The 27955-nt window shown below is 38.1% G+C and overlaps 3 protein-coding genes across 5 annotated transcripts; all 3 read left to right on the top strand.

Moving 5' to 3' along the window:
- The first annotated feature begins 271 nt into the window (after nucleotides 1–271).
- Nucleotides 272–8487, top strand: caprin1b (cell cycle associated protein 1b). 2 transcript variants are annotated; one of them, XM_043264981.1, is made up of 18 exons: nucleotides 272–426; nucleotides 958–1137; nucleotides 2510–2572; nucleotides 2658–2744; nucleotides 2893–3131; nucleotides 3526–3608; nucleotides 4517–4666; nucleotides 4750–4802; nucleotides 5454–5537; nucleotides 5667–5831; nucleotides 5918–6026; nucleotides 6128–6189; nucleotides 6306–6416; nucleotides 6554–6697; nucleotides 7042–7195; nucleotides 7412–7612; nucleotides 7719–7825; nucleotides 7949–8487. In XM_043264981.1, the coding sequence occupies exons 2-18, from the start codon at nucleotides 958–960 to the stop codon at nucleotides 8033–8035; spliced, it is 2079 nt and encodes a 692-aa protein (XP_043120916.1). In that variant the 5' UTR covers nucleotides 272–426; the 3' UTR covers nucleotides 8036–8487. The 2 variants fall into 2 exon arrangements, with proteins under 2 accessions (XP_043120916.1, XP_043120915.1); XM_043264980.1 differs by having other exon boundaries at nucleotides 7409–7612.
- Nucleotides 8488–9247: 760 nt separating this feature from the next.
- Nucleotides 9248–19607, top strand: nat10 (N-acetyltransferase 10). 2 transcript variants are annotated; one of them, XM_043264581.1, is made up of 29 exons: nucleotides 9248–9389; nucleotides 9516–9646; nucleotides 9730–9821; nucleotides 9958–10129; nucleotides 10212–10334; nucleotides 10429–10490; nucleotides 11248–11362; nucleotides 11444–11551; nucleotides 11627–11760; nucleotides 11874–11967; nucleotides 12716–12814; nucleotides 12992–13128; nucleotides 13205–13329; nucleotides 13423–13573; nucleotides 14613–14709; nucleotides 15392–15508; nucleotides 15586–15687; nucleotides 16002–16076; nucleotides 16202–16318; nucleotides 16920–17053; nucleotides 17138–17186; nucleotides 17267–17363; nucleotides 17459–17569; nucleotides 17658–17830; nucleotides 17947–18066; nucleotides 18221–18319; nucleotides 18844–18917; nucleotides 19104–19184; nucleotides 19275–19607. In XM_043264581.1, the coding sequence occupies exons 2-29, from the start codon at nucleotides 9533–9535 to the stop codon at nucleotides 19381–19383; spliced, it is 3081 nt and encodes a 1026-aa protein (XP_043120516.1). In that variant the 5' UTR covers nucleotides 9248–9389; nucleotides 9516–9532; the 3' UTR covers nucleotides 19384–19607. The 2 variants fall into 2 exon arrangements, with proteins under 2 accessions (XP_043120516.1, XP_043120517.1); XM_043264582.1 differs by having other exon boundaries at nucleotides 9262–9389; nucleotides 9512–9646.
- A 728-nt stretch (nucleotides 19608–20335) lies between these two features.
- si:dkey-10o6.2 (uncharacterized protein LOC100124608 homolog) lies at nucleotides 20336–27827 on the top strand. Its single transcript, XM_043264585.1, has 7 exons — nucleotides 20336–20977; nucleotides 21059–21183; nucleotides 21278–21344; nucleotides 21909–22062; nucleotides 22139–22284; nucleotides 22381–22491; nucleotides 22575–27827. The coding sequence occupies exons 1-7, from the start codon at nucleotides 20825–20827 to the stop codon at nucleotides 22746–22748; spliced, it is 930 nt and encodes a 309-aa protein (XP_043120520.1). The 5' UTR covers nucleotides 20336–20824; the 3' UTR covers nucleotides 22749–27827.
- The last annotated feature ends 128 nt before the right edge of the window (nucleotides 27828–27955 follow it).

Here is a 27955-nt window from a genome sequence, read left to right as displayed (position 1 = left end):
TCCTCGTGTTTATATAAGTTTTCGCACGCGCTCAGCGACAAATCCAAACGAGGAAGTCATTGTATGCCTGCTTTGCAACTGAATCAAATCTTAGTGTTTTCTGCAATCTTGGCGACTCTTTCCTATGCGTTTCATTAATTATCTTCATGTATTAGTGGTATATTCATCGGACAAGAAGTAAACATACTAATAACCCGTATATAAATGTGAGTGAGGCACAGGCATAATCATGGACGCCTCTAAGCGGGGCCCTTCCTCATTATAAACCTTTTCCTCGCCTTTCACTCGCTCTCAGTTGTCGGTAAGGCCGGCGGGGCGGATCCCTTAGTAAATTGGAAAATAAATTAAAAGCAACACAATCAACGCTTCGGCTTATTTGCCTCCAGAAGATTACTTTTCTCCCTTGTGGACATATTGCGCATAAAGGTGAGTACATATTTGAACCCAGATCAGAGACTTGAACGTTATACAGTCGGGGTCTTGTAATGATTTGGACACCGTTTCAGTCTAATATGCGGACAATGGGTTGCTATGACAGTGTTTTGGAATTTTGCAGACTACTTCTAGCGTTTGTGAAACACATTTATATATTTTTTTTATTGGATTTTGTTCATAACAGTACTTCCCTGTCGCGTCGAGATTAAAATTTGATGCCATGAGACAATTTTATCTGTATGATTTGTGTAATAGAGTTGTTTGATTACTTAATCATTTGAACATGTATGATTAATAGCTTGGTATCATAACCGAAAGATTTGGCCGATCTGATTGAAAGGTGGTGGTGATATGATCGGAAATGAAACCATCATTTGATCCCAGCAACTTGCATCATGTTCCTCTTCAATTTACGATCGTCTCACTGCTATTCAGTCGGCTGTTTTCAGCATTTCGGTGTTTTATTCCTTCTGTTTTTTTGTTCCGTTTCAATACTAAAACTTGTACGTTATGCTTGATTAGATGCCCTCGGCAACAAATGGAACCAGGACTGTGAAGTCTGGCAGTCCAGACTTGGGATCTGCTCCCGGAACAATGAACCAAATCACATCCAGCAACCAGCTGACTGGAACCCGGTCAGAGGCCCTGAAGCAGGTGCTGGTGGTTCTCGAAAAGAAAGTGCGCAATATGGAAAAGAAAAAGGTACCGGTTTCTCTATATGACATGCCGACTTAAGCACGAATGATATTAAGATACGAACGATTAAAGTGCGTTTTCTGTAGTTCATTCCCCTCACCCGCATCACTTGTGTCTTTTGTACTGCGTTGTTTTTCACTCAATGCGATTAAGTTTATTTACGTTACTTTTAACCACACACAGATCATCTCATTGATGTGACTTGTTGGTTTAATATGTAATTTTTTATATTAAAACGTATTAAGTGTGCTCGAAAAGGTAACCTTTTCTAACGCAGTTAACCAGGCCTATTTAACGCTTATGAAACCATTTCTCTGCTCATACGCTTTTAATTCACGGTACATGAACCAACTTCTTCAGTGTAAAGAGAAGTCTTGTATAAGTTCGTGTAGCTGTGCCCTTTAATTGTTCTTTGTATCGTCAACCTCAAATGCTAACCGGCTAGCATTTGTAGTTTTAGCACATGCTAGCTGGTCTACTTTTTATGTCTTGTTTTTTTTCACTTCTCTTAACAAATGTAGTTCATAATCGTTTACCTTCTCTATATAATCCGCGGTGTGCCGCAAACTTGTTTCTGGACATTTTTTTGTCAGTTTCTACGATCACCGTTTGTTTCGCATGCACATGGAGATGAAGCTAACATGGCGTCCTGAAACAGGTTCAACTTGCTAAAAATGTGGAAAGTGCTGGCGCAAAAATGCTTTAAAACGAGTTGTTAATGTTTTCGGATCATCTCGAGGTGAATGTGTCAGAGGCAGGTGTGTCCTCAGGACACACGGTAAGCGCATTTGGATGCTCAAGGTTTCTTTGCCACCAAGTTAGAAGTCTGTCCTGCGGGGCTGTGCAGCACGTTGCTTTTATATCGGATTGTTTATTCGCTTAATAAGTGTGTGTGTGTGTGTAGAAGATTTAAGGGATATATTTTGTTAATTGGACGTCCTCTTTTTATTTAAATTTATTTGTAGAGCAGGTATGGCATTGTGCATTGTATGACTTATAATCTCCACATAACTCAACCACATGCTGGAGCTTTCAGGAACAAAGTCCTTGGTCTTGATCCACTTTGAATGGAAAATTTGTTTCATAATTGCAAATTATGTGCAGTGTTCTTCAAATGTTTTTGTCTTTAGTTTGTCAGGGATGCATAAAACGGAGACATCAAAAAATATGGATAATGTTACAGAAATATTATATTATAATAACAGAAGTTATTATATTTATGCCCATTTGCATTCTTGCATACAAATGAGTGTAAGTTTATTTTGAATGAGCTGGTGGATGCTTTATGTTCTTGTGATGAACAATTCAGCTGAATTTTGGGATATGGAAATAAATGCATAAACCCTTTTTGTTTTGTTTTTTCCTTGTCATCTTGCAGAGCAAGCTTGATGATTATCAGGCCAGAAACATCAAAGGGGAAAGTCTCAACCAGGACCAGCTGGTGAGTGAAGGACACTCCGTGTTTTTGCTGCCTGTTAATTGTTTTTCAGATTCCAGAAATCTGTCTCTTTTCTAAATCGATCTAGGAAGCCCTGTCTAAGTACCAGGAGGTAATCCATAACCTTGAGTTTGCACGGGAACTGCACAAGAGCTTTTTGGTGTTGGGTCAAGAAGTGAGTACATGTAAATTAAAATCTCTCTATTATAATTTGAAGCTACAGTTTTTTGTTTTTTTTGAGTGTATGTAGATCTACTACTAACATTCTCTGGAAGGTTTATGCATAAGTGAGAATCTCTCCCTTCATCTATTCCTTTGAATAGATCCAGAAGGGTGTTAAGAAAGCAGCACGTCGTGAGCAACTCCAGCGTGAAGAGGTAGAACAGAAAAGGCTGAAACAGGTTCTGGAGCTGCAGTTTCTTCTCGATCGACTTGGGGATGAAAGTGTGCGACAAGAGTTGCTTCAAGGAGCCGGGGGGCCTTCGCTGCTTACTGAGAGTGACCTTACTTCCTTGGATGAGTTTTACAAGCTTGTGGGGCCTGAACGTGACCAAACCATTAGGTGAAGTGGACTTTGTCATCCCAATTCACACTACTTTTGTGCGTTTCAAAATTGTTTGCATATGCAAACTATGCCGTAAACAAACAGAACTAACGTTCTTCCAACTGTATCTCTCTGAATTAAGTTGGATGCATTTGGACCTCTCTCAGAATTATTATTTCAGACGGCTTGGGTTTTGACAGAGAATGTTAAGTTTGACGGTGTCTTTGTGATGGTGTGCTTTCAGGAAGATTTAAAAATTAAAGATGACTTAAGAGATGCATATAAATTGAGTGCTGATTGGGTTTTTCTCTCTCTTATAGTACTCTCTTATAAAATGTTTGTTTTTAAAAAAATAAAAATAGTTTGTATACCCTTTTGTGTATATTCATAATGCAATGCTTTTCTCTCACAGGTTAACTGACCAGTATCAAGAAGCATCACTGCACTTATGGGAACTTTTAGAGGGGAAGGACAAGCCTGTAGCAGGAACAACATGTATGTAAAATGTTATTTATTTATTTTTTTTATATTGTGGAAGCTTTCACATGAAAAAAAACAGTAATTTCTAGAATGCTTCATAAATTGTTCTACATCGTTCTTGAGTTCTTACCCAAGGTTTTCTAATGCAAGCCCTTGATGGGTAGCATGTACTGCAGCTTTCGGCCGTGATGTATGCGCTGACTCAGCGGTGGGTGGAGTGGCGTGATCCATGTATCCCAGTGTGATCCTGCAGCTGTGTGCTTGGGGAAACTCTCCAAGGACACTGACTGTGAAAGATCACTTTATCAATGATGTGAATCCTTGGGTGGAATTGCGGAATGTTAATGGCCAGTTAAAAGGCTCATTAAAACGCTGTTAATACATCCACATGATTGATTAATTTTTTAACTAGCAGATTATTTGATACATTTCATCCTCCTAGCACCTTTCTCTTCACTGGTATTCCTGGGCAGATCATGTGGCTCATGGGATATAAATAAATCTATTTGCTTTGCATCAGCTGGGCTGGCAGTATGATGGTCTTCTACTGTTTAAGCCTTTCGATATACATGAAAAAAAAAACACTTATTCGTGAACACTATATCGGTGCATTAAACTGATAGTTACACTTAAAAAAAAAAAAAAAAAAAAGTCCTGGAAATAATGCATCATGTTTTACAAAGAAATAAAAAGCATTGAGCAACATGGCTGTTTTTAACATTTTATAACATTGTAATTCAGTTTTGCATCACAGGAATAAATTACACTTAAAACATAAGTTATTTTAATTAGAAATATTTAACTTGCTATTTTTACAGTTTTTGATCAAATGAATGGATTCTTGATGAGCAAAAAGATTTAAAAATAAAAAATTCATTCTGATCCTAAACATTTGAACACGAGTGTAAATGCTTGTCTTTCAGATAAAACATTGAACGAGACATTGGAGCGGGTTTTGCAGAGCGGCTACTTTGACAGAGTGCAGTCTCATCAGAACGGAGTTTGTACAGAGGAAGAGGAGCAGAAAGCCGTAGCGGAAGTATCTGAAGCTGAGGAGCACCCTCCCGAAACGGGTAAAACTCATTTCAGATTACTCATTCTGAAACCGCTACAATACAGACTGCTTTCTGAAGACTGACTTTGATGTCTCCTATAGAGGGTGACATTACGGAAGCGTTTGCAGAACCAATCCCAGTTGAGGTGACCGAGGTAAGACAAGTCGCTTAAATGCACTTTGTAAGATGCAAACTTAAGGGGTGACTTGACGTACAATATTCTTCCTCCCAATCCAAAAAAAAAGCATTTACTGAGCCTATGTTACAAAGCGCAAAAATTCTAAAACTAACTTTGATGTCGATTTTGTCTGTTCAGACCAATGCAGGAAAAAAAGCTGAGTAGCTAAATGACTCAACTTTATTTCCTTTTCACAGAGAATTTTTTCATTACAGTATTACTATTTCTCACTTTCATTTAGTTGAACTTAAAAAAAATTCAGTTAAAGCAAAAATCATGCACAAGTAATATGAAACTTTAACAACTATTACAGTGAGAACTTCTAAAGACTTCTAAATATTAAGAACTAGCATAGTATTATTTTACTAATGATTGTGAATTAACACAAATGCAATGTTCTCATGGATTTGGCAAGAATAAAGCAGTGTTTAGGATAGACAAACTGGTTTTAAAAAGTAAAGTGCAGCAGTTTTTGTTGCAAAACATTTAATGCGCGTTAACGTGTGTGTGTGTGTGTATACCCTGTAATTGTATGATCTTGTGGTAAAGAGGAAAAAGTTTAAGCTGAATTTCATCTCGATAACTGATCGTTTTCTTGGGCCTCTTATGTTTCATGTTTCTTTCCAGTTTGTAAATAGGCAGTTTGTTTTGGAGAGCACATACAGTACTGGTGATAAGGAACAAAGAGAGGAATGGAGTCCGGAGACGGAGGTAAGCTGCTCTAGACACTAAATTGCAACCAGTTATTTTTGCTTTAGTTTCACATTTTCTGTACGGATGGGTACATCCGTGGTTCTCAGCCATTTTAACTGTGTCTAAAGCCTATTGGATCCGTTACAGGTGGTTAACCCCATTCAACCGGTTCAGACCGCCCCCACCCCTGTCGTCCCAGAGCCCCGTCCTCTGACCACAGTAACTCAAGTACCCCCCTCAGACCCTGTGGTTAGACAGCAGGTGGTTCAGGATCTCATGGCACAGATGCAGGGACCATACAACTTCATGCAGGTGAGTTTTTTTTTTTTTGTTTTTTTGCAAGTTTGTCTTACCTTACATATGTTTGTATGCATGCTAAATTCTTTTTTTGTTCCTAGGACTCTATGCTTGATTTTGATGGACAATCTCTTGATCCGGCTATTGTATCGGCGCAACCGATGAAGCCGGTCCCTAGTATGCAGATGCCGCCAGTGGTGTGTCAACCCGGTATGTACATATTTCCAACACATGGTCATTCAGTTAGCTTTACGGGTTAAGCATTTTAAATCAACCTAACTTCGCTGGACTTCTGGTTTCTCAATCCGCAGCTCACCCAGAGTCTCGTCTCGCCCAGTCTCCTGCTGTTGGCGTTCAGCCTGAACCCTCACAAGTGAGTGTAGCCAAGTTTATCTGGATGGAAATTGGATTGCTAAACTGTCTGGAAAAAGAGGAGTATTGTCTTTTATATCTGTATAAAGAGTGTGTGTGAATTTACTTTGCCTACAGATCCCCATGGTCTCTCCGTCACCAGAAACCTTCTCCACACCGCCTCCAGTATACCAGCCTTCTCACGCGGCTGACCCCCGACCACAGGCGGACTCCATTGATCCTGTTCAGGCAAGTTATCAATCGCCTCTTCGTTTCATGAATTCAGTGAGTTCTCCAAATTACTTTTAGTAGTAAGAATATGAACTTTCTGACGTAAACAAGCGTTTATTACACGCTAAAATAAAACGGATGCTTGTTCTCTCTAGGCCTCCATTCCCTTGACAGAGCAGCTGCCTCCATCTACGGTGCTTCCTCCTGCCGCCCAGACCCAGGTGATCCAGCCTGGACCCAAACCCTTGCACAGCAGTGGCATCAATGTCAACGCAGCCCCATTCCAATCCATGCAAACGGTAACATGCCTGAATGAAAATGTACTGATTGATAAGAACAACTTAAACTAGTAAAAACAGGAAGACTCTTCTTTTTAAAGGATGCTTCACTCAAAAATAAAGACACATTTTGAGTTTATGCTTGACATTAGAAGACAGCACGTTGTGAAACTTGGAGAACAGTTGGGATTATTTCTGTCTATCTGTTCTTTTAAAGAAAAGTCTATATCTGGGATGGCATGAGGGGGTGTAGAGGAGAGTTGTAATATTAGGGTGACGTGTTCATTTTAGGTATAAAACTTGGAGTAAACAACAATCGCCTAATATTACTTGTTCACTTACTCTCGTTCTGTTCTTGCTGACAGGTGTTCAACCTTAATGCGCCTGTCCCACCAGCTAATGAAACGGACTCAATGAAGCAGGCCAGCCAATACCAGAATAGCTACAGCCAGGGTTTTAATAGCCAGGCGCAGCACCCTGTGGAGCAAACAGACATGCCGCCAGAGCAGCTTCAATCTGGTAAGGAAAATCATATTTTAATACCCACAATATAGTCAGTGCTCTTCAACATGTGGCTCATGGAAGCAATGAGCAAATAATATAAACTTTCCTGTGGCCTCCATAATGCCATATGCAAATTGAAATATTAGTACATCTCCAAAATACATGTATAATCATATTTAACAACAGTTACAGTGTATACATAAACCTGTTTTATCCCCGTCTTAACAGTAGTTGGTGCTTTCCATTCTCAAGACCAGTCGCTCCCTAACTCCACTGGCCCTCAGCCCATGTCCCAGCAGTCAGGTGGCCAGGGCAACGGGTTCAGCCGCCAGGCTCAGTCCTTCTACAACAGCAGAGGGATTTCTCGCGGAGGTCCTCGTAACTCGCGTGGTATGATTAATGGCTACAGAGGACCATCCAATGGTTTCAGAGGTACGGATACATTGCGATTTTGTAGCATGCATGTGTGTATGTGTATGTATATATGTTCATTTGAAGTCATTACTGGATCAGTCATTGGAGGTTTTGTTTATTTCAGGGGGATATGACGGTTATCGCCCACCCTTCTCCAACTCTGCAAACTCTGGATATGGACAAACCCAATTCAGTACGCCGCGGGACTATTCCAACAGCAGCTATCAGCGGGTAAGTTCAGCTTTTGAAACCTATAGTAAGTTTCACTCTTGTTGTTTGAGCACCAGCCTCACTTCTCAATACCGTTAAGACAAATTTTAATGTCTGAAATACTTTCATTTTGTCTGTTTACAGGATGGTTATCAACCGAACTATAAACGTGGTGCTGGCCAAGGGGCTCGAGGGGTCTCTCGAGGAAGTGCTCCAGCTATGAGGTCTTAAGTCTTGTGAACTGAGCTTACATCAGGACCACAGTGAACATTTTGAAATACTGAAGTGAATATATCCTGGCTGTTTTATCCCCCTTCTCTCACTATCATGGAATTGATCTGAGAACATCTATCGTCATGTTAAAATGGACAAAATGGTTCAATGATTCTGAAAGCGAGCTGAAAACCAAGTGTCAAGATTTTAAACGTACCCTGTGTTTCTAACGGATACCTGTGAACTTGAAAGACTTAATTTATTTTATTGTTTTGTTGGAAAAAAAAAAAAAAAAATTGTAAAAAAAACTTGTACATGCCACAAATGGTCCAAGATTGGGATTTCTCTTGCTGCCCCACTGTTCTGTTCACACTAATTTTGGTTCTAAAATGTTTCTTTTGGTACATTAAGAGTCTCAGTTTGTAAAGTGATATTGCTTCAAGAGTTTCAATAAAGATGTGTTGCATTAAGTGCTTTACTGCCATTTGGGTGTTTTTTTTTTTTTTTTTTTTTTTTTTTTTTTTAAATCAACATAAAGAACCTTATAAGTGCTGCTATTCAGTGTTTTTTTTTTTTTTTTTTATTAAAGAAAACCCTGATTTGAACAGTATGCTAATAATACACTTAACTTGTCAAGTAAATACTGTATTTGAGATTTCAATTGCATGTAGAAGTCCTACATAAGAAGCTGTATCTAACCTATTACAAAACTCATGGGTTCCCTGCCGTCTAATTGCTTTCCCTTTCTTTGCTGCTTCTATATAAGCTATTATTACTAATGTAGGTACAGATGGTCATCTACTGAAAAAAATGACTATGGAGATAAAAGTCTTATTTTTTCATGAATCTTGTACACAAATTTCAAATGCAACAATTACAATCGACCTATCAATGTCACACAATATCTACAATATGGCACGCATCTACTTGAAAAAAGTTTGAATTTGTTCCGAAACGTCCAAATATGACGCATTTACTTTTTTACAGAAAGACTACAACTCCCACAACAATACAGGTTTACCGCCTTGACTGATCAGAATAATCGGACCCTGGCAGCGCTATGTAGTAACTTACCATAAAAAAAGCGGTTTACATCTGATGAATGCAAATGTCTTTAGTTCACGGCAACCGCAATCATATTTTTAAATTTAAAGATAATACGCGCGTTTTATTTAGTCATTGTGAACAGGCGCTGTCATGGGCGGCTAATATGTGTGTTTTGGGGTCCATTACGCCGGGGTCCTTCCGCCGAGGATTCCCACGTGAATGTATAAGCACGATGGTATGCTTCAAATAAGGGGAAGCTTTATTGCCCAAAACTTGTAACTAAGACTTCAACAGCGTATTTTTCTTAATCGGTAAAGCGTTTAAGGTATGTCTTGCTATATTAATAAACACGATTAAAATAAAACATTGTCTGAACGCTTTGTAAAAGTGTTTACTTCAACTCACTTCATCAATTTTACATGTAAAGCTGACTTTATGTTTGTGGAGACAGGGTGCAGTTGAGAAGCAATGGCAACTTTTCGGAAGAAGGTGGATAATCGCATTCGTGTCCAGATAGAAAACGGTGTCGCGCAACACCATCGATCTATGTTCGTTATAGTTGGTGATCATGGCAGAGATCAGGTAAAGCGTAACTGTTTTAAACGATACTGTAATACCGTGACTTCGTCTGCTAAGCCGTACTCATATGTCTATTGTACATCCAGGTTGTGGTTTTGCATCACATGCTGTCCAAAGCAACGGTCAGAGCCCGGCCATCGGTGTTATGGTGCTACAAAAAGGAGCTCAGCTTCAGCAGGTACTGTGAAGACTTTATAGGAGCTCCCCGAACAATGTCAACTCTAATTACGCGTTCTATTTTTTATTCACTTCAAAATGCGCACCGTATATAAAGCTTACGCCTTAACCCTAACAGAAGTGAATCTGTTTTACAGTAATCGAAAGAAGAGGATGCGACAGCTGCAGAAGAAGATCAAAACGGGCACGCTGAACCTAAACCAGGATGATCCTTTCGAGCTTTTCGTTGCTGCAACCAACATCAGATACTGCTACTACAATGAAACGCACAAGATCCTGGGAAACACCTATGGCATGTGTGTTCTGCAGGTAATACCAAACTTGCAAATTTGTGCATCAGATATGATACAGCAGGCTTTAAGGTTTACGTTCTTCCTACTTTCTGTTGTAGGACTTTGAAGCACTCACTCCCAACCTTTTGGCTCGGACCATTGAGACTGTGGAAGGTGGAGGCATCGTGGTAATTCTTCTGAGGACTGTGAACTCACTGAAGCAGCTGTACACAATGGCAATGGTATATGGTCTCTTAAAGTGTTCGTATACCGATATCAATCTGGTTGTTTGTGTGAAATATACATTTTTAATTGTTAATGCATGTTTTCTTTCAGGATGTTCATTCTCGATACAGAACAGAGGCTCACCAGGATGTTGTTGGGAGGTTCAATGAAAGGTCAGTCTTTCGACATAATTACATTTCTGTAACTATTATTTATTTAAATGAATCTTTTTGTAGATAAAAAATCTATTTGCGGCATTTTTCTGAAAACAAATGGTTTTACAAAGGTTTTTCACCATTAAATGTGTGTGGTGAGTTTGTAAACAGAATTTAAATAGTCAAATATAAAGAAAGGAATGCATTTAGAAGAAAAGAGAATAATCCAACACTTTTTACTCCAACATTCAACTATATTACACACATGCTAGTATTTTTGGGACACTGTGTTGCACAGGTTTCATTCTAGAGGCTTTTTGTTCCCTCACACACACACACACACACACACACACACACACACACACACGTTTACACATGCATGTCTGCACCGACACAGCAGGTTTAAAAAGGTTATCATTGTGAATGTTTTTTTTTTTTTTTTTAATTATTATTAATTTAAGAGCTGCAGGTTTGATGTGTTTTTTGGCCAAATATTTTGTGATTTTTATATATCAATAATTTTCAGAAATTTGTAAAAATATTACTATTGTATGATGCTATTTAACTTAAGTGCAACAGTAAAATTACAATGTTACTATTTAAGTTTGAACTTCTTTTAAATTCCAAACTTTTATTTTCATTTACAACCACAAGAATCTTTGTTAACAACCGGTTGCTCCATACAGTCCAAATTATTGTATTTTTTATTAGATCCTTCAGCCCTAATCTGTCCTATAAGGGAAAAAAAAAAAGATACTACTCTTATTTTCTCCAGATTCATCCTTTCCCTCGCCTCCTGTAAGACATGTGTTGTGATTGATGACCAGCTCAACATTCTGCCAGTCTCGACTCACATCACCAACATCAAACCTGTCCCTCCAAAGACCCAGGTGAGCCTTGTCAATAATTGAACCGTGTTTTGTGTGACGATCAGCTCATACGAATTCAATAATCTTTGTATCTGCCAACAGGATGAAGGACTGTCTCCGAGGGAACAAGAGCTGAAGGACCTGAAGGAGTCTTTACAGGACACGCAGCCAGTTGGTGTTCTGGTGGACAGCTGTAAAACTATGGACCAGGTATAATCAAATTAACTCTTGATGTAAATTTGTTTCATGTGGCTCAACTTAATATTTTATTTGGTCTGTTTTTAGGCCAAAGCGGTGCTGAAATTCATCGAAGCCATTTCAGAGAAGACCCTGCGGAGCACTGTAGCTCTTACTGCCGCCCGCGGTCGAGGCAAATCTGCTGCTCTGGGATTGGCTGTAGCTGGAGCCGCCGCATTTGGGTATGTGGTAGGGTGTTATGAAGAATTTTTCTTGATGTTTGTTTGCCTCCTGACTGCAATTTATGCTAATAAATAAATGCTAATAAATAAATGTGTTGTACTTCTCTTCTCAGCTATTCAAATATCTTTGTCACATCGCCCAGTCCAGACAATCTGCACACGCTGTTTGAGTTCGTATTTAAAGGCTTTGACGCTCTCCAGTATCAGGTAATCATCACTGGACATACGATGTATTCACAACCGGACCTTATCTTAAGAGTGTGTTACTTTTATTTACTGTTAGGCATTCAGCAGACGCTTTGATCCAAAACAAATGAGGACAATGGAAGCAATCAAAATGAAAAATGATACTCAAATGCTATAACAAGTCTCAGCTAGCTTAACCTATTATACGTAGCAAAGAATTTTTAAGTTATATAACAAATAAAAAGAAAACAGATCAATTAGAAAAAGAGTAGAGCAACATAAATGAGTTAATGAGTTAAGTTAAAAGGAAAGGATAGATGTGAAAAGAATGGAAAAAGAAAGCAGAAGCTAGTGTTTTTTAATATATATATATATATATATATATATATATATATATATATATATAATATAGATAGAGAGAGAGAGAGAGAGAGGGCCAAATAAAGATGTAAGAAATTAATAAGACGATATTTTAGTTGTAACCTTGTATTTTTATTCAGTTGACTTTTTATATTATATTTTTCATATTATTTGTATTATTACTTTTTAAATGTTATCTAACAAATAGTTTTAATGTTTTTAATGCTTTTATTTGTATTTATTTGGTTGAAATTTGAGTAAAATTAGTAAAACCCTAATTGTTCCTTTTAATATTTCGTAAATTATGTATTTTTTGTTTTAAGTACAATAGACAAAAATACTGTCTGTCAAGAGATTCGTGCATATATTTAAGGAACCTACTTTAAACCAGATTTTATGTAAATTCTAGGAACATCTGGACTATGAAATAATCCAGTCGTTGAACCCAGAGTTTAACAAAGCTGTGATTCGCGTTAACATCTTCAAGGAGCATCGCCAGACCATTCAGGTATACTAACCTCAATCTCTGCATTTCTTTTAGCGTTTGTTAAATCGTGCACTTTTTTGTTTAGAGTCGGTTTGTTCAACTTTGGTATATATAAAATATGCAGAATTGCATAGACAACATGTTCATGTGGTGCAGTCAGCATCATTCATGGCCTTGCTGGTCTGTTTTGATCTCCAGTACATTCACCCTGCTGATGCGGTGAAGTTGGGCCAGGCTGAGCTGCTAGTCATCGATGAGGCTGCTGCCATCCCACTGCCTTTAGTGAAGAAACTGCTGGGGCCTTACCTTGTGTTTATGGCATCTACGATCAACGGGTCTGTATTGGAAGAGCTTTTAGGTCTTTTTACAGTGGTGTAATAACAAGGCAGTAATCCTCACGTCGACATGCAGGTACGAGGGCACCGGTCGCTCTCTGTCTCTCAAGCTGATCCAGCAGTTAAGGCAGCAGAGTGCAGACAGCCAGCTGAACCTCTCGGCCGAGAACAGAAACACCAGCACAGCCAGACTGGCAGCAGGTGAAATATAACACCTCATAGAAACATGAAAAATAACTTCTTATTCTTTTTGACGGCTGATGTGTGTCATTTATAAACAACGCCGCTCTGCAGCACGAAGCCTTCACGAGGTGACCCTCCACGAGTCCATCCGGTACGGTCAGGGCGACTCTGTGGAGAAGTGGCTGAATGATCTGCTGTGTTTGGATTGCCTGAGTGTACCACGCATCATTTCCGGCTGCCCTCTACCCCAGACATGTGACCTGTATCCTTTAAAAGCCAAAAGAGACCGGTTTATTCAGCAGTGGATTTATATGTTCATTCTCGCATCATGCTGATTCAAAAGAACGGAAGCCATAATTATTGGACAAATAATTAGTCAGAATTAGTCAGAATTATGAGATTAGGTCAAAACTATGATATACCAAGTCATTTATAAATGTAAAAAATGGAATTATGAGATTAAAGAGCATGTTTTTTAGAAGTTTCAAAAGACTTCAAAAGGTCATAAGTTATTTTTCATAATTCTGACTCAAAGTTTTGACTTTTTACATAATTATGACTTGACTTAGTTTTGAATTTGTGGCAGAATTTCAGTGGTGTTTTAAGAAGAGACCACGAGACTCTTGGTGTCTTTTAAGCAGAAGTTACTCTTTATTGTGAACTCCCTGTGCGTCACTGCAGTTATCAAGAAGTCTAACTGAGGCAGTGATACATTGCAGTTTATATACATTTAGGGGGCAGTGCTTAGGAATGGAGACAAAGCACTTCAGGTCACGACCTCAAACAAAGCATGTAAATGCAGTAGAGGAATCAGCCCGGCAACAAAATGTTCTCAGCCTCGATCTATTTAGAATAACAGGTTCTCAAATGCATAGGTGCTAATCCAATCAGCCTGAAACAAAAGGCACAGCTGTACCTTGAGCTCAGTATTCACACTTAACTTGGGAATCTGCCAGATGGTCAGGAAATGCATAAAGACAAAGGGTTACTGTCTCAGTGCCTGGATTACCGGCTCTTAGAATGTCATATTTACCTCAAAATGTATTTTACCTTAGTTTTTGTCAGAAACATAGGTTTAGCATATCTTAAACAGATTTTTATATTTTCAATACCACAGTGGTTTATGTCATAGTGATGACTTACATTTGAACTTACAGAATTATATCTTCCCATAAACATATGATTCCCATACCAGGCATATGACAGAAACGGGGGTTTCATTTTCTCTCATATTGCACATGATTTTATATATTATCCCCACACCCATCTACTCTCTAGATTTCTTTAATTCCTTATTCCAGTTATTACGTGAATCGAGACACGTTGTTTTGTTATCATAAAGCTTCTGAGGCTTTCCTTCAGCGTCTTATGGCACTTTACGTCGCATCACATTACAAGGTAAATAAATATCCATTATTAGCATTAGTAATGGAACCGTGGTTCTCAACCGATTTAACTCAAAGACTTTCTTTGTCTAACAGGATATTCAAAACCTACCCCAGTTTTCCTGTTTGTAACACAAACTGGAAGAACTGATTACATTCTTTACTTGCTTTCAGATGTTTAATTAAGCATGTTCTTCAATTACTTCAAGGAACTTGTCACTGTTTTTCCATCTCCCCCAGAGTTATTGAATCCATTCAGCAGATTTCCGGTCTAGCGGTAGCACTTTTAGCTGTGGCTTGGCATAGATCATTGAATTGCATTAGACTCTTAGCATCACACTCATAAATGACAAAAGTGTTTTGATATTTTTTCCATTTAAAACTTGACACTTGTTACATTGTGTACTAAGCCTGATGGACAATGAGAAGTTGCCATTTTCTTGGCTGATTTTAACTAGGAAATATACTCTCAAATGAGCCTATTTAAAAAAAAAAAGTGGCGTGTTCCTTTAATTCTGTATCAAACACTTTTTACTTTTAGTTATCTTGTGACCCTATCCTCCCACCCCCTTGAAAGTTTGCCAAGGCCCTCTTGTGGGACCTGGACACTTAGTTGAGAACCACTTTTTCCGAACATTATGTTATACCATATTTCTATCATCAGACTGATGACTCGATCTCCTGTTCCTCCTCAGAATTCACCCAATGATCTTCAGATGCTCTCTGATGCTCCTGCTCACCATCTCTTTTGCCTGCTGCCCCCAGTTCCACCCACACAGAATTCACTCCCAGAGGTCTTGGCAGTTGTCCAGGTGTGCCCAAAGTCATTTAATTCTAACACCGTTAAAATGAAAGAACTGTGCAGTGAAGCCTGTGTTTTGCGCTACAGGTGTGTTTAGAAGGAGAGATCTCCCGCCAATCCGTCCTCAACAGCTTGTCCAGAGGAAAGAAAGCTTCAGGTGACCTCATTCCATGGACCGTTTCCGAACAGGTAACAAATCCTAATTTAAAATGAAACTGCACTACAGTTTGGGGTCTTTTTCAATTTTTTTTTTTAAAGAAACTAATACTCAAATGATAAAAACTGACAGTAAAGAACTAAAGATTTCATTTTCAATAAAGCATGTTATTTTGAACTTTCTATTCATCAAAGAATCCTGAAAAATAGCATGATGGTTACCAAAAATATTAAGCAACGCAAACAGCTCAAAACTTGCTTGTGAACAGTAGTGAATGTCGATTATTTAAGTCACACTATCAAATAAATGTTACAAAAAGCTCTTGTGTTTTTGGTTTTTTTTTTAGTTTCAAGACCCTGACTTTGGAAGCCTCTCCGGGGGCCGGATAGTCCGTATTGCAGTGAATCCTGATTATCAGGGGGTAAATGACTTCTGCTTCTCCTCAGTTTGTATACAACTGTTGAAAAGCCTACAGGTTGCTTCATTATTGCCTTGTTTGACCAGTTACGCCATTGCCCATCTGTGATTTATTGTGGCACTCTTTAGATGGGTTACGGCAGCCGTGCATTGCAGCTGCTCCAGCAGTATTATGAAGGTCAGTTTCCTCTACTGGATGAGCAAGAACAGACAACAACAAGCGCAATCACATCTGTGAGCAGCGAGGTAATGTTCATGGAGTCGTGTGTGCCATTTTTCATACGTTTTATGCTATACATGCCTGTATTTCATTGTTATATCGGTCGATTTAAGTGAAAAATATTCAACCATTCTTTGTGTTCAAAAATAGTGAAAATAGGTGTAGAGAGTATTGCTGTATTACATTTAACTGGACAACATGTCTCTTTTGTTTAAGAAAGCTGTATTTAGCACAATAGCACTTCACAATATTAATGTTATAATTGCAGTTTAAAATGTTTTATTTCTGGGATGGCAAATCATATCACAGATTTTTGTAGTCGTTACTCCAGTTTTCAGTATCACATATTTGTAAAATCATTCCAATAGGCTGATTTCAATTTATTTTACGCAGAACTGATAAAAATGCAAATGCTATCTTTTTAGTTTTACCTTTTTGTAGAAAACCAGAACAAACTTAGCTCTCCGTGGCAGCATTACACATAGTATGTTTTGAAATTCAAGATTTTAGATCATCCTTCTTGCACTGTAGTGGTTATAAATGCCACCTGATGAAGTCCCATAAGTAGTAATAAATAACAATCATTGTTTTAAGTATATTTTTTGTTTCGTTTGCATTCACGTGCAGGCTGTCAGTCTCCTGGAGGAGGTGGTGTCTCCCAGGAAAGACCTGCCGCCGCTGCTGTTGAAGCTGAATGAGAGGAGAGCCGAGAGGCTGGACTACCTCGGGGTGTCTTACGGTCTCACTCCTCAACTACTCAAGTGAGTAGGTTTTACAGTGATACTTGTACTGCAGCGCTATAACAAAACATGTTAGGAACTCCTCTTTCCTGCTTTTCCTTCCAGATTCTGGAAAAAGGCTGGTTTTGTGCCCGTTTATTTAAGACAGACTCCGGTAAGCATGCAACATTTATTTTGCATTGTCAAGTTTTGTAAATTTGTAACAAGCGTGTATTCTTATATTGTGACCTGTAGAATGACCTGACGGGAGAGCACTCCTGCATTATGCTGAAGGGGCTCAATGCTGAAGAGTCAACAGAGCAGGACCAGTGGCTCTCGGCTTTTTGGAAGGGTGAGTATTCCCAGTCTCTTATAATATAGTATGAATGCAACAAGTAGTAATAGATATAATGTTTTGAAAAGACTAATGTTTCTTGTGTTGGACAGATTTCCGGCGAAGGTTCCTCTCTCTACTATCCTTCCAGTTCAGCAAATTTAGCCCAACCCTGGCCCTCAATATACTGCAGAACAAGAACGCTAAGGATGACTGCCCAGCAGGTACAGGTCCACATTTGCACCTCAGTAAAGCAAACGTTGTATGTATATTAGTTTTAAGGCAACTTTTCATGTGTCTATGTATCTTCAGCACTCACCAGTGCGGAGTTAGCAGCCACATTCACTCCATATGACCTGAAACGCTTGGAAATGTATTCAAGAAACATGGTGGACTATCACCTCATCATGGACATGATTCCTATTATTGGACGGATGTATTTCCTCAAACAACTGGGAGACAACACACTTTCTGTTGCGCAGTGTGTAAGTCTGCCTAATATGCTTTCAAGTATAAGTATCCGTTTTTTAGTTTTAGCTGACTTTCCGTCTCTGGTATGTGTTCAGGCATGTTTATAAAACAAAATCAATCTTTTTTTCAGGCTCTACTGTTGGGGATTGGTCTTCAGCACAAGAGTGTAGATGAGCTGGAGAAGGAGATTGAGCTGCCTGGTTCTCAGCTTATGGGCCTGTTCAACCGTGTCATCCGTAAAGTGGTGCAGGTAAGTCCAAGCACTTTGTCTTCGTCTCTTATACACACTGCCATTTGAAAGAATAAGAAATATACTGTGTATATTTGTATATACTCCTCTAACTCCTCTAGTCTGTATTGTTGTTTCAATGTATAGTTACCGTTTATTTTTACCTTTTCTACAGTTTTTCAACATTCTTCAGGAGAATGCTGTTGAAGCAGAGATGGTGGCCACCAAAGATATAAGCATGGAACCAACTGTGCAGACACTAAATGAAGATCTGGTATGCAACAAAAACAGTAACGCAATAGCCAAAAATACTTTCTATCTGTCAAAAGTATTAAATTTAAATTAAGATATTGCTATATATTTATATCTATGCATTACTAATTACTTCATGTGGATCTTTATGTCCCTTCATATCTCGCCCAAATGTTGTCCTATCATAATAAACCACACATCAGTGAAAAGCCCATTTATTCAGCTTTCAGATGATGTGTAAAACCTATTTTCAGAAAATCTAGCCTTATGGCTGGTCTTGCAGTCCAGGTTTGCGTATATATATACTATATATAATTCAAAAGTTTGGGGTCTGTAAGGCTTTTAAATGTTTTAGAGAGAACTGTCTAATGCTAACAAAGGCTGACTATATTTATTTTGTTATTGCACATATTCAATTTGTTTTGGTTGCCTTCATAATCTTTAATACAAATCTGAAAATGCTCAAGATTCTTTGATGAATTTATTTATTCAAAGATACATTTTTTTTTTAGCAAGGTGTATTCAAATGAACATTTTGTCCCCTAGAATGATGCAGCCAACGAGTTCCAAGAGAAACAAAAAAAGGACATGGAGAAGATTAAAGAAATGAATCTTTCAGAGTGAGTATTCCCAGAGTAATACTCTGAACTGCATTTATGTAACAAAGTATTTTTGACTCCTGACAATGTTTTAGTTTTGCATTACCGTTTTTACCCTTCCTCTGAGCTTTAGAATTAAGGATCGCTTCAGGTAGATGTAAAATGTTGTTGACCCCCTCTTTCCATTCTGATTATTTATTTATTTAGGTACATGATTCGAGGAAATGATGAGGAATGGGACCAAGTGTTGAAGAAAGCAGGAAATACAGCTATTGTTAGCATAAAAAGGTAAGCAGAGTTATAAGCAGCTTAGGTAGGGGAGGATTTTGCCTAGAAATCAATAACTGCTATGAACTATGATCTTTTTTTCCTCCTTAGTGACAAGAAAAGGAAAGTGGAAGGCATGAACCAGAAAGAACAGTGGCAAAACAAGAAGTTGAAGAAAAATAAGGACAAAAAATTTGGAAAATTTGGAAAGAAGCCATAAAAGGATAAATGGACTTTATAATGAAATGTTGGAAATGTATTTGTTGTCTTCTTTCTCTGGACAGTAGATTTATTCAAGACATAAGTCCACGTGAAAATATAATTTTAAGTAAGAATTTTAGAGCCTAACCAAATTCAACAATGTTTTGGGAAGACTCTGGCTAGGCAGGTATTTTCAGTGAACAAACAAACTAAATAAAGTTGTACATTTGTTTTTTTATTCAACCATATTTCAATATGTTCCCATGTTGTAGACCTGATGGTGGCTGAACAAGCTCAGGGTTACAGGATTAGTTTTGAGTTGACAAAACCAAACCGGAACAATTTGGGTTTCTTGGTACCAAGAAGCTAATCGTCAACTTTGTCTGTCAACCCAGGCTTTGATCATGAAAGTGTGACATCAGTAATAAGCAGCCAATCATGTGCTTTTAAACTTATTCACTGCAGTCAGTTCCTTTCCCTACCAAAAAAAAGTTTTTAACCAAAACATTTGCACAAGAAGATGAAACAATCTATCAATGAAAGAAAAAGGAAAAAATTTTACCATAAAAGTGCAAGTAAGTTGTAAAGTTATTTTGTAGAGTTTATTATATTTATAGGTAGGATATAACACTAAACACTACAGGTAAAACACTTAAAAATAAAAAGTCATATGTTTACAGCTATTCTAAAACTAATGAGTATTCGCTATGAATTTAAAATAAAAGCTATAAGCTGGCTTGTGTGATGAATAAGGACATAACATACCATTTGATTTTTAGAGCAGGTTAGCTGTGAAAGTTACTATGGCGATGAAAACTGCTAAAAGCAAAACCAATTTCATGGTAAAGTTACCTAAAACCCAGAGTTGGCGCAAACTAAACTGAAACATGGCTAGCCAGCTAAACCGGCTTAATGGTACAGGAACCAGGCCCCTGGCTCGTGGTTTTCTGGGAAAGCTAATTTCAGAAGCCATCGGTAAAATAAATTATAATTCGAAGGTGCATTACTTGCGTTCAAAATATACTAAGTAAAAATACTGAATTTGTCAGAGAGATTTTTTGCGCCCGAAAGTCACGACAACAAACCGGCATGGCGGACAGCACGGGGCTTATGCTCGGTCACAAGCATTTCTATCGCTAAAGGTGCTTACTCCTTGCTTATTTGGGGGAAACGGAGACAAGGGAAGCTGTTATACCCTGTATTTGAACATCGCATAAACACCGTACCCCTATGGGGCTGCCATTGTTTCGCGGGCAGGGATATGCGACTTGAGATCTAGTAGGAGTTCACCGGTGGGGAGTCACGGGTTTGACTGCTGTTCCAGTGCACTTTCACAGAGGGTTGGATGAATTGCGCAACAGCTGTTCAATAAATGACTGTGATGCATCGATAAGAGGACTCTAAAGGGTTCCTGAAAGAATTTTAAACTTATTTGTCGCCTCGAGAAAGAGTAACTCGCTATGGAGATACCTGTCGTAGATTTCAGTGCGTACGAACTGGAGAAAACGAACGCATCAGTCGATCATTTGGAGAGGTTAAGTGTCGAACTAAGAAAGGCCTTTACCGAGGTGGGATTTGTTTATCTGAAAAACACAGGCATAAATCAGAAAGAGGTTTGTTTTAAGTTACTAACGTTAGTAGATCGCTGGTGTCTGGCTATTATTATTATTTTTCTTCCGTGTCCACTGTTTCAGGTGGACAGAGTCATGGGCGTTTCAGAGAAGTTCTTCTGCTTGCCAGAAAACATGAAGAAGCCTTTCAGCAGGGGCGGTTTTTCAAGTAATGGAAACCACGGCTGGATTTCGGTGGAAATGGAAAGGCACGGCACACTCTTTCAGAAGCATTACCTTACTGCTGAAAATAACGAATGATGGAGAAACATTTTAACGGTTTTATATCCTGTCATATCACAGTTTGAATCCCCGACGTCCCGGTGATCTGAAGGAGGCGTTTAATACAGCTTCTTTGAGCTCGGATATCGTAAATATATATTTCTTCTTATATTCTTCTCTTCCTTACTGTCTCGCACACGAACATAGAATACAGTCGGTAGTTTTAATATATAGTTTTTCTACTTTTTGAGTGAAAATATTTCCTGAGAACTGACTGGTTAGCGTGAGAGAAGGCAAAAGCATTGAATCGGTCCATCTAATTTAGAAATAGTCATTATTATTATAAATTTTGCTGCTTAATATTTTTGTAGAAACCGAGAAAAAATATTATTTGATGACTGGAAAGTTCAAAATAGTCTGTTTTTGTTGTTACTGTTGTTGTTTAATTATAAATGTCTTTACTTTCACTTTACCCAGCATATAGTATATGGTTTTCACAAAAAAGAGCAAATATGTATTTACCATTAATGATCATAAATGTTTCTTAAATAGCACATGAGCATATTGCTCTCTCTCTCTAACATACACACACCACTACACATAATAAAAATGGAGCAAGTTTATATATATGTATATATGTATGCAAATACTATTAACATTAAGATACTTTAAAGGAGATTGACTTCATATCTTCCACTGTCAATGTGTTCAGAGTTGGCCTTCAGAAGGTGTTGATGATTTTCGAGATGTCCACATATCATTTTACCTGCGCTGTAAGGAACTTTCTCTCCGAGTGCTACGAGTCATGGCTCTCGGCTTGAATCTGGAAGCAGAGGTCTTCCTCAGCGCTCATAAGCATATTGGAAGTAAGTAAATGATAAGCACTTCTCGCTCCCAGTAAATCAATGGCAGGGAGACCTTAACGATATGGCTTGTTTTAAGGTGATATGAATGGAACGACTCTACGGACTTTGTACTATCCTCCAGTGAACAGCGCGCGTGTGAAGGAAAACCAGCTGCGCTGCGGAGAACACTCTGATTACGGTAGTATCACTTTGGTTTTCCAAAACCCCAAGGGTGGACTGCAGGTGAGTCCCAACATAGGATAAGAGGAGAAAAGATTCGGCAGGTCTTTTATCATTTAAGACAGTAATACTGGATCTGGATGCATTCTTCTCCCTCAGGTTCTGAACCGAGCTGGAGAGTTCATTTCAGCTCCCAGCATTCCTGGGACAGTGCTGATTAACATAGCGGACCTGATGCAAAGGTGGACCAGCGACGTCTATGTGTCTGCCGTAGGTTTCTTTGCTAATGCTTCGTTCATTTGTGCAGCGGAGGCAATGCTCATTTATTTCTTTTCTATTGTTTTTGCCCTCAGGTTCATAGGGTTTTGCTGCCCCCTGCAGGAGACTCCAGCACACGTCAGTCTTTGGCCTTCTTTGTACAACCTGACGATGAGGCTGTTATTTCGTGTTGTGATGGATCAGATAAATATCCTCCTGTTAAGTCAGTTGATTACCTTCTTTCAAGGTTCAAAGATTCTTACAAATAGGTCCTGGTTTAAGTTAAAATACTGTATGTTTGCTAATCGTCTGCGCATAATTGGCGAAGCTATGATAATTTAATACAGTGTAGAGAAACGTAAAGCACAGCCGTTTTAATTTGAAGTCGCAAGATACTCAAGCAAGCAAAAAAAAAAAATCAATACCAATTTTATGTTGAACTGGATATCTGCAGAACACTGTTTGAAAACTATGATACCATAATGAATTAAAGTTTTCTGCATTATTTTTAAGCTCAAATTTAAGACCTTTTAAGACCTGCACAAATAAAATGAATACCATATGAGCAGGGGAGGGAGAATTAATTAATTAAATTAATTTACATAAATTAGGAGTATGGATTATTAAAATCTTGATAATTTATGGGGATTTTATCAAATAAGATAATTGGACAACATTTTGCTGAGTTCTCTTGAATTTGAATAAAAACAAAAACAATATATATATATATATATATATATGTATGTGTGTGTGTGTGTGTGTATATATATGTGTGTATATATATATATATGTATGTGTGTGTGTAAATATATGTGTGTGTATATATATATATATATATACACACTGTTAATAAGCAAATGAAATCAGTATGATTTAATGAAAACATAATTGATCTTTACAATGCAGAGTAAACACAGAAGCTGCATTAGATTAATGGCAGATACAGTGTTTAAAGGGTCTCTTAAAATGAAGTCTCTTAACATTAAACTGTTGTATAAATATATACATTTTCTTCCCCATATCTTGAATTATGTGATCATTTTAAATGCATTTTAACAGATTGAATCATGCAGTAAAAGAACACACTATAAATCTGCATCTAACCTAAAGTTTGTGCACACTCTGTAGCCGTTTTGTTTGCTTTTCATAATATGCTCAATAATATCAAATAGCACATTGTTTAAACAATAATTACATTATTGTGACAGACCATACATATCGCATACCCCTATACTCTTTAGATTATTATAATGGTATGTTTTATTAATCCACCAGTTAACATCTAAAACTGTTTGCAGGGTAAAACGATTTTTGCATTGGTCTGAACTGAGCAAAACAACAGTTTTATTGAAAATCCTCATTCATTTTCTGATAGCAGGTAAACGTGCAGCGGTCTTGTTTGATGTACATTATAATGGACAGATATTTTTGAAAAAATTCTGATTTAAAGCTTGCAAATCTACGATCGTTTTTTTTTACTTTTGTAAATGCAATCTATGAAACATTTTGATAAATGTGAATAAAACTATTGAAAATGTGGCTTGCTTCTGTGTTTGGAATGAAGTACTGATATGCTTCTCTTCAGCATAGCAGGATTTCTTTTTCAAATTACAACCGGCAGAGCATTACTGCTATTTGATTGGATGACTTATGTGGAAATGCTCCACAAAAATGTGTTTTTTATTTTAAATTGGATTAACTTAAAAAACTTTAATTTGTGTTTACTTAAAAGTGTGAATCTACTTAACCTGTTAACCTGAGTCCTGTGAACTTAATTAAATTGAGGAAACTCTTTGACTTGAGAAAATTAAGTAACCAATGAACTCGTGTGCAAACCAAAAGTGAGACTTTATTGATAAAAATGACCCAATGTTGCAGATCTGTACTGTTAATTTAAAGGTGAAATTAAGAGTCCATCCACCATGTTTGTGGATGTGTTTAGTGACAAAAACAAATCTCTGAGAACCTCAGAAAAGAGTTGCTGTTACTCTTTAGGCTAGAAAGGTTACATAACTCTGTTTGGGCTCCACAAATCCACAGTCAGATTGTATAGGAAATTATGAATAATTGAACACGGAATCCAGATAGGTAACTGTCTCAAAAATAACTTCTAGGTGTATGATAAATAAAATGCGCAATAATTATCATCCATGAATAACCATTTAAAATATACAATTCTAATATGTTTATTATTTATATTTCAATTAGTGTAGTATTTAGGGTTAAAGGGCACCTGTTATGCTCCTTTTTACAAGATGTAATATTTCCCAAGATATGTCCCAAGAATGTTTCTGTGAAGGTTCACCCAAAATACCCCACAGAGCATTTATTATAACAGCTAGAAAATGTCATTTTTGGGGTGTGTCTAAAAAAAATAGTTGTTTTGGTGTGTATCAATTTAAATGCATTGAGCTACATATTCCAGCCCAGTCTCCATAAAAGGGCAGTGCAGTGATTTGGTTTAAAAGAGAATAAAAAAGGAAGAGTGGGAGTTTTGTCTGATTGTAGTGTTTACACGCTGCCAACACACATTTATATCTAAACACTATGTAAGTTGAATTTGCATAATAGGTGCCCATTTAAAAAAAATAATAAAATAAAATAATGTCGTTCTTTAAGCCAGTGCAGTGTTGTTAATATTAGTTTGTAGTAATGTCTCCTGAAGAAAATAGGATTAAGCTCAAAATATACTTAGTTTTTGTACACATATGTATACACGTGCAGTCGAATGTGTAGCCTTAAAGTATGCTCCACGTTGAGAATGAATGCAGGCGGTGAACACATAAAAAGCTTTATCTTTAGTTTATTGTCTGTGCTGTTTTTCCACAAATATTAGTTTTCTACTGTGAAACAACGGCCCTGGCCAGTGTAGCCACTTTGTGGTTACAGAAATCTGATGATGAATGCACAGTACACGGATAGTATTCTGATGATAAAATTCACGTCACACAGAGACCGTTTCCCAATACCAAATAGTAATAAGCTACAAGAGACTACTTTTATTTATAGAATTTCATTTACTTCATTTTATATTTATTTTATTTTCATTTAAATAATCAACAGTCAATAGCGGAAAGGCAATTTTTAAACAATTTGAAAGTGAAAGTGAGGTGACTCACCAGCAGATCTACAGTGCAGTGGCTGAAAAAGAAAATGTAGCAAAAATCCATAACCAGTGCCCACAAACACAAAAAATGATTGCTTCAAGGTGCTGCAGCTAAAAGTGGTTCTAAAACCAATTGAATAATAAGGCGCCCTTAGTTTCTCATCCATGGCTTTTCCATATTGGCTTTATTTGTTCTAAATAAATGACACAGCGTGATGTCATGTGTTGTTGTTCAGGTTTTATCTTACAAATTTGTAAGAGGACTGTGTTTTTTTTAATGTACTGTTATGGAAATAAATAAGGGTGTGTTTTCTTTTTCACATTACTTATTAGGATATTAAGTGAAGTTTATGTATTTAGCCATGGTTCACTAAGGAGGGAACGAGAACTGCATCCTCTAGAGGTCGCACTGGGGATGTCCTGACAGGTGTCTGAAGCATACATCTAAACACAGCAGTAACACTGGCTGGCGACAGCCTATGACATCACTACCGGTGCAATCATAGTATAAAAAGACGGAGAGAGAACAAGTCAGTTGCTTTTTCTGAAGCCTGCATCTGAAGCATGGCAAAAAGAAGGGATGCAGTGTCTCGTTCCTTTCTCAGGGAATACATGCGTAACCTGAGACATTCCCTTTCAAGGGAACTTGGTACTGTGTCCTCTAGAGGTTGCTATGGGTAACAGTATACCCAAAGAAAGCACTAAGTACCCACTTTACCATCACCATCAGTCAACTATCACCAATTATAAGAGCAGGGAGGGCAGAAAGACGCCTAACAACCTGGAGGGGCTACCCATAGGACCTCCAAAACTCATAGAACAAGAGGAGAACTTAGATGCTCAGTTGCGAAAAACATGCTCATAGGTGTCCCTCTTGGGTGAGACAAGAAATGCTTAGCTTAATCCAGGAGGCAGAAGTCGGGATTGAATCGAGCTCCTGCCTCTAGGAAGCAGAAAACCCAGATACACCTATTATTTATAGGTGAGGAGCATCACCCTAGCAGGAAAGCTCCAGAGCAGCAGTATAACGTGGTTACCTGATGAGGACAAAATATGAATATATGACTACATGTCCAAAATCATATAGATATCCACATTGGATTCAGTATAATATATTGTATATCCAATTCTTTATGTATAAGGAACTTTAAACCATAGGAAAAAATATACTGATAGGGAAAGATTTCCCATCGGGTCCTTTCCATGCTCTGCCCATAAACCGGAACCCACCAGCAACAGGCAGAGAAATCTCACAGCAACATGTAACACGGTCACCCTCAAGAGAAACACTCTACTGCCTCTACATGAACGTGTCAGTACTCCTACAAGCGGCACAAGCTTGCAAACGATGTCCACAAACTTGAGAAAATAGTGAAACACTCACCAAATGCATCACAATCAGCAGAACCCAACTCCTCGTGAGTAGAGCATGTTTAACTCATGCTTATCCACGAAGAAATAAGCACTTTGAGAGCTGAACGAGCTTGTTCTTCACCACACACAACGTGCGAGCCGTGTGAAACTGCGGGTATCAGAGCAAAGCCTCTGGCAAGAGAACATGAACTCCAGTCATGCTTGGCTTTCTGCTAACATAATGGCAGTGAAGATGAAGAAGGTGACATGTTCTCTCTGCACCCTTTTGTACTGCGGTTGAGCTGGTAGTGACATCATAGGCTTGTGTTTAGATGTATAGACCCCAGTCATGCCAAAGGCGTTCCCCATAGCTACCTCTAGAGCTACCTCTAAAGTTTCCTTGAAAGGCCATCGATCATTTTTACCCATGCAATGCATTTTTAGCTATTGCTACAAATATACCCCTGCTCCTTAAAATTGTTTTTGTTTTCCAGGGTCACACTCATTCCACGTCTCATGTCTACGTATCATTTTTCGTGAGCTGCAAGGAGCTCTTTCTCAGTGATGGATCTAGGTTTGTGCCTGGAAGAAGACGTCTTTCTCAGTATATTGGAGGCAAGTAAGACATATGCAAGTAAGACATATACATTACTTTCTCCCAGTGAGTCAATGGCAGGAAGATCTGCAAGATCGTAATGATGTGAATGGAACGACTCACGGTGTGTGAAGGAAAATCACTCGGGTGAACACTCTAGTATACTCTAGTATCACTTTGGTCTTCCAAAGCCCAGAGGGTGGACTGTGAGTACCACCAACATAGGACAAGAGGAGAAATGTTTTTTTTTTTGTCATGTTTAATGTGGTGCTCTATCATTTAAGCTTTCATTCTATCATCTCCTTCTGATTCGGAACCGGGCTGGTGAGTTCATTTCAGCTCCCAGCATTCCTGGGACAGTGCTGATTAACATAGCAGACCTGATGGAGAGGGGGGCCAGTGATATTTATGTGTCTGCTGTA

This window comes from Puntigrus tetrazona, chromosome 18 (assembly GCF_018831695.1).
Source record: "Puntigrus tetrazona isolate hp1 chromosome 18, ASM1883169v1, whole genome shotgun sequence".
In the NCBI taxonomy this organism is placed as follows: Eukaryota; Metazoa; Chordata; class Actinopteri; order Cypriniformes; family Cyprinidae; genus Puntigrus; species Puntigrus tetrazona.
This window is presented reverse-complemented; position numbering and strand designations above follow the sequence as displayed.

Bases quoted from the DNA above. Each gene is read 5' to 3' on its own strand.
- caprin1b (XM_043264980.1), top strand. From the start codon at position 958: ATGCCCTCGGCAACAAATGGAACCAGGACTGTGAAGTCTGGCAGTCCA. The intron at 6,698-7,041 runs GTAACATGCCTG...TCTTGCTGACAG, and splicing joins CATTCCAATCCATGCAAACG to GTGTTCAACCTTAATGCGCC. The intron at 7,826-7,948 runs GTAAGTTCAGCT...GTCTGTTTACAG, and splicing joins CCAACAGCAGCTATCAGCGG to GATGGTTATCAACCGAACTA.
- nat10 (XM_043264581.1), top strand. From the start codon at position 9,533: ATGGCAACTTTTCGGAAGAAGGTGGATAATCGCATTCGTGTCCAGATA. The intron at 9,647-9,729 runs GTAAAGCGTAAC...TTGTACATCCAG, and splicing joins GTGATCATGGCAGAGATCAG to GTTGTGGTTTTGCATCACAT. The intron at 10,491-11,247 runs GTCAGTCTTTCG...TATTTTCTCCAG, and splicing joins GTTGGGAGGTTCAATGAAAG to ATTCATCCTTTCCCTCGCCT.
- si:dkey-10o6.2 (XM_043264585.1), top strand. From the start codon at position 20,825: ATGGAGATACCTGTCGTAGATTTCAGTGCGTACGAACTGGAGAAAACG. The intron at 20,978-21,058 runs GTTTGTTTTAAG...CCACTGTTTCAG, and splicing joins CAGGCATAAATCAGAAAGAG to GTGGACAGAGTCATGGGCGT. The intron at 22,063-22,138 runs GTAAGTAAATGA...GCTTGTTTTAAG, and splicing joins CGCTCATAAGCATATTGGAA to GTGATATGAATGGAACGACT.